At 40.6% G+C, this 2,725-nt stretch overlaps 1 protein-coding gene across 1 annotated transcript in view; it reads left to right on the top strand.

Annotated features, from left to right (window-relative positions):
* Positions 1 to 611, top strand: part of LOC125027209 (something about silencing protein 10-like) — an 11,486-nt gene extending 10,875 nt beyond the window's left edge. Inside the window, exons 10-11 of the mRNA XM_047616150.1 lie at positions 1 to 123; positions 455 to 611. The exon at positions 1 to 123 is cut by the window's left edge and continues 35 nt beyond it. Coding sequence (XP_047472106.1) covers positions 1 to 123; positions 455 to 544 — 213 coding nt within the window. The 3' untranslated portion in view covers positions 545 to 611. The remainder of the gene's footprint in view (positions 124 to 454) is intronic.
* Positions 612 to 2,725: the final 2,114 nt, after the last annotated feature.

The following is a 2,725-nucleotide window of genomic DNA, read 5'->3' as shown; positions in this document are numbered from 1 at the left end:
AGCGTCAACTACGAGATCTCAAAGAACAAGGGCCTGACAGCGTACCGCAAGAAGGAATTGCAGAACCCCAGGGTGCAGTACAAGAAAAAGTACCAGGCCAAGCTGAAGAAGAGGAGAGGACAGGTATGCTCTCTCTCTCTCTCTCTCTCTCTCTCTCTCTCTCTCTCTCTCTCTCTCTCTCTCTCTCTCTCTCTCTCTCTCTCTCTCTCTCTCTCTCTCTCTCTCTCTTTCTTTCTTTCTCTTTCATTGAAATAAACTGTTTCCTTAAGAGAAAAAAAGGTAATAGAAATTAGGAGCCAAAGAATAGCCATTACAGTTGATATCAAAGGATAATTTAAATTTAGAAAATTAGTGATCGTGATCTTCCAAAAAATACAAAGAGCAGATAGACATGATTATACGATAAGGTATTGATACATTCTTCATTAAGAGATATTTTCTTTGTCCTTTTTAGGTACAACAAGTGAAGAAAGAGCTCAATCGTTACGACGGAGAAACTACGGGTATTAAGGCTTATACTGTTAAGAGCCGAAAGCTTAAATAAAAAAGTATATTTGTTTTTGATTTTATATAAAGCTGGTAAATAAATGAAAGTGTAGATGGTTACTTGAGATTTTTGTTCTCTTTTTTCCTTTTTTTTCTGTTCAAAGATAAATACCATGGAAGAAGAAAAATTTATGCAAATAAGATTTTGTAATGTGTTATTTTATGGCTAAGAAATCACATAGAGGCCATATTTCTTTCTGAGACATATTTACAGGCATTCCTTGGTACATAGAAATGCATACAGCAAAATTATAAATATAATATGGGTCATGCTAGATTGGTATCATCATTATCTGCCACAATCTTCCCTGGCAGCAGCATGTTCAGTGAAAAGCCAAGAACCCTCCTAGGGATTTGCCCTGTTCTTCCACAGAGACCAGTTCAGGGCCTAACCTCATGACATGACAGTCCCATTCACTAAACACACAGCTTCTCAAGGTCTCAATATCTGCCGCAGGCCAAGTGACTCTTCCTCCTGGCATGAAGGTGGCTAGGTCTTGTAATACATCTTGGTCTCACATATTCTAAGGCTGTCTCAGATGGCCTCATATCTGCCGACATCCTTTTTATGAGCACTTTACTGGTTATAGAGTCTTTATACAATGGCTGGTCTCCATTAGGCTGATGGAGGATGAATGAGTGAATGAGTGCTAGCCTCGATAGCGAGTGAGTCTGCCACTATTAGGGTGACTGTTGACCAAGGCTATGTCAAGGCAACATTTATGACCCCCCAATTACTATGTTCTACAGTGGGTTACACTCATGGCTTCAGGTAAGGACTACCAATTGCAACTGCAGGAGGTCAAAGAAGGCTGTTAGGAAGCTGTGCAGGGCCGTGTCTTAAGGACACCAACTACAGGAAACGGTACGGGCTATGGTGGTTCAGTATGTACCTTAATCCCAGAGATGAGCTATTACATCATATGAAACTATCTGAAGAGGAGATTGGGTAGTGGAAGGCCTTGCATGGGTGCATAACAGGGTGCCTTGTGTTACTGTTAGGACTGCTATTTTATGACCTACTTCCCAGGGTTCTCTTCTATATACGGGGGAAAATACATGGTGCGTTAGTGAAGGACATGCTGCGTCTGCTTCACCAATGCCTGGGAAGTGGCAAAGGTAGTACAGCTTCCTACAGTCCACTTCAAGGCTAGAGAGGATTACTATCGTCTGCTGTCCCTCTCAGTCGAGGAGGTTCCAAGACCTAGTCATAAATCGCTGCCTCTTCAACTGCACAGTTCAAGGCGGTGAAGGTCGGGGGAAACAGTCGACGATTCCCCTATATGTGCCTCTTGAAGGTGCCGCACTGTATTCAGTTGAAGCAATATTTTCACCAGTAGCAAGCGGACCGGGAAATGGACAGGGGAACAATTTCAAGGATGGGGTTCATTGTGGAGGTTCATGTAACGTCTAATAGCTGCGTTGCAGAGTCTTGGCAGGAGATTTCACTTGTGTAACCCCGTTTGGGCTCTGTTGGTGTGGTGCAGGCTGTTCGGTCGGTGGAGGTGGCCTGGCTGCCTGAGGACTGACAGTCTTGCTCCGGACATTTTTTAATACCACATGGCAAATTATGAAATCTATATGAAGTGAAAACCAGAAGCGTTTGACGTTAGTAAGACCTCGACAATGGATTATGCATTTGTGTTAACCAATAGCCACATACATAATGTTTATTATAACAATGTGTAGACTGGCCTTGAACTCATAATTACTTGCGGTTCAACAACAAAGAATTTTAAGTAATAGCAGACGAGGCCACTGCAGATAAGACCTACTTTTATCTCTTTAACTTACCAACCGAATGCAATAGTAAAATACTTGAAAATTTAGCATATTACCGATTCGACGATGGCTGCTGACGTGGTAGCTGTGCGCGGGGCTTAAACTCCCAGTCGCCTGAAATTAGTTTCTAGGGAACTTAAGATATTGCTGATAAGGGCGGTGCAGATAATGCCATATGGTAAACATCCCCGTATATTCGATACTAACTTCCTGTTTTTATAATGACGATGGTAATGATAATGATAATAATGATAATGATGATAATAATAATAATAATAATAATAATAATAATAATAATGATAATAACAATAGTAATAATGATAATGATAATAATAACAACAACAATGATAATAATGATAATGGCGATGATGATGATAATGAAGTAATAACAAAAATT

Source organism: Penaeus chinensis, chromosome 7 (genome assembly GCF_019202785.1).
Source record: "Penaeus chinensis breed Huanghai No. 1 chromosome 7, ASM1920278v2, whole genome shotgun sequence".
Taxonomy (NCBI): Eukaryota; Metazoa; Arthropoda; class Malacostraca; order Decapoda; family Penaeidae; genus Penaeus; species Penaeus chinensis.
The sequence above is the reverse complement of the archived record's forward strand: the minus strand, read 5'-3'. Positions and strand labels throughout refer to the sequence as shown.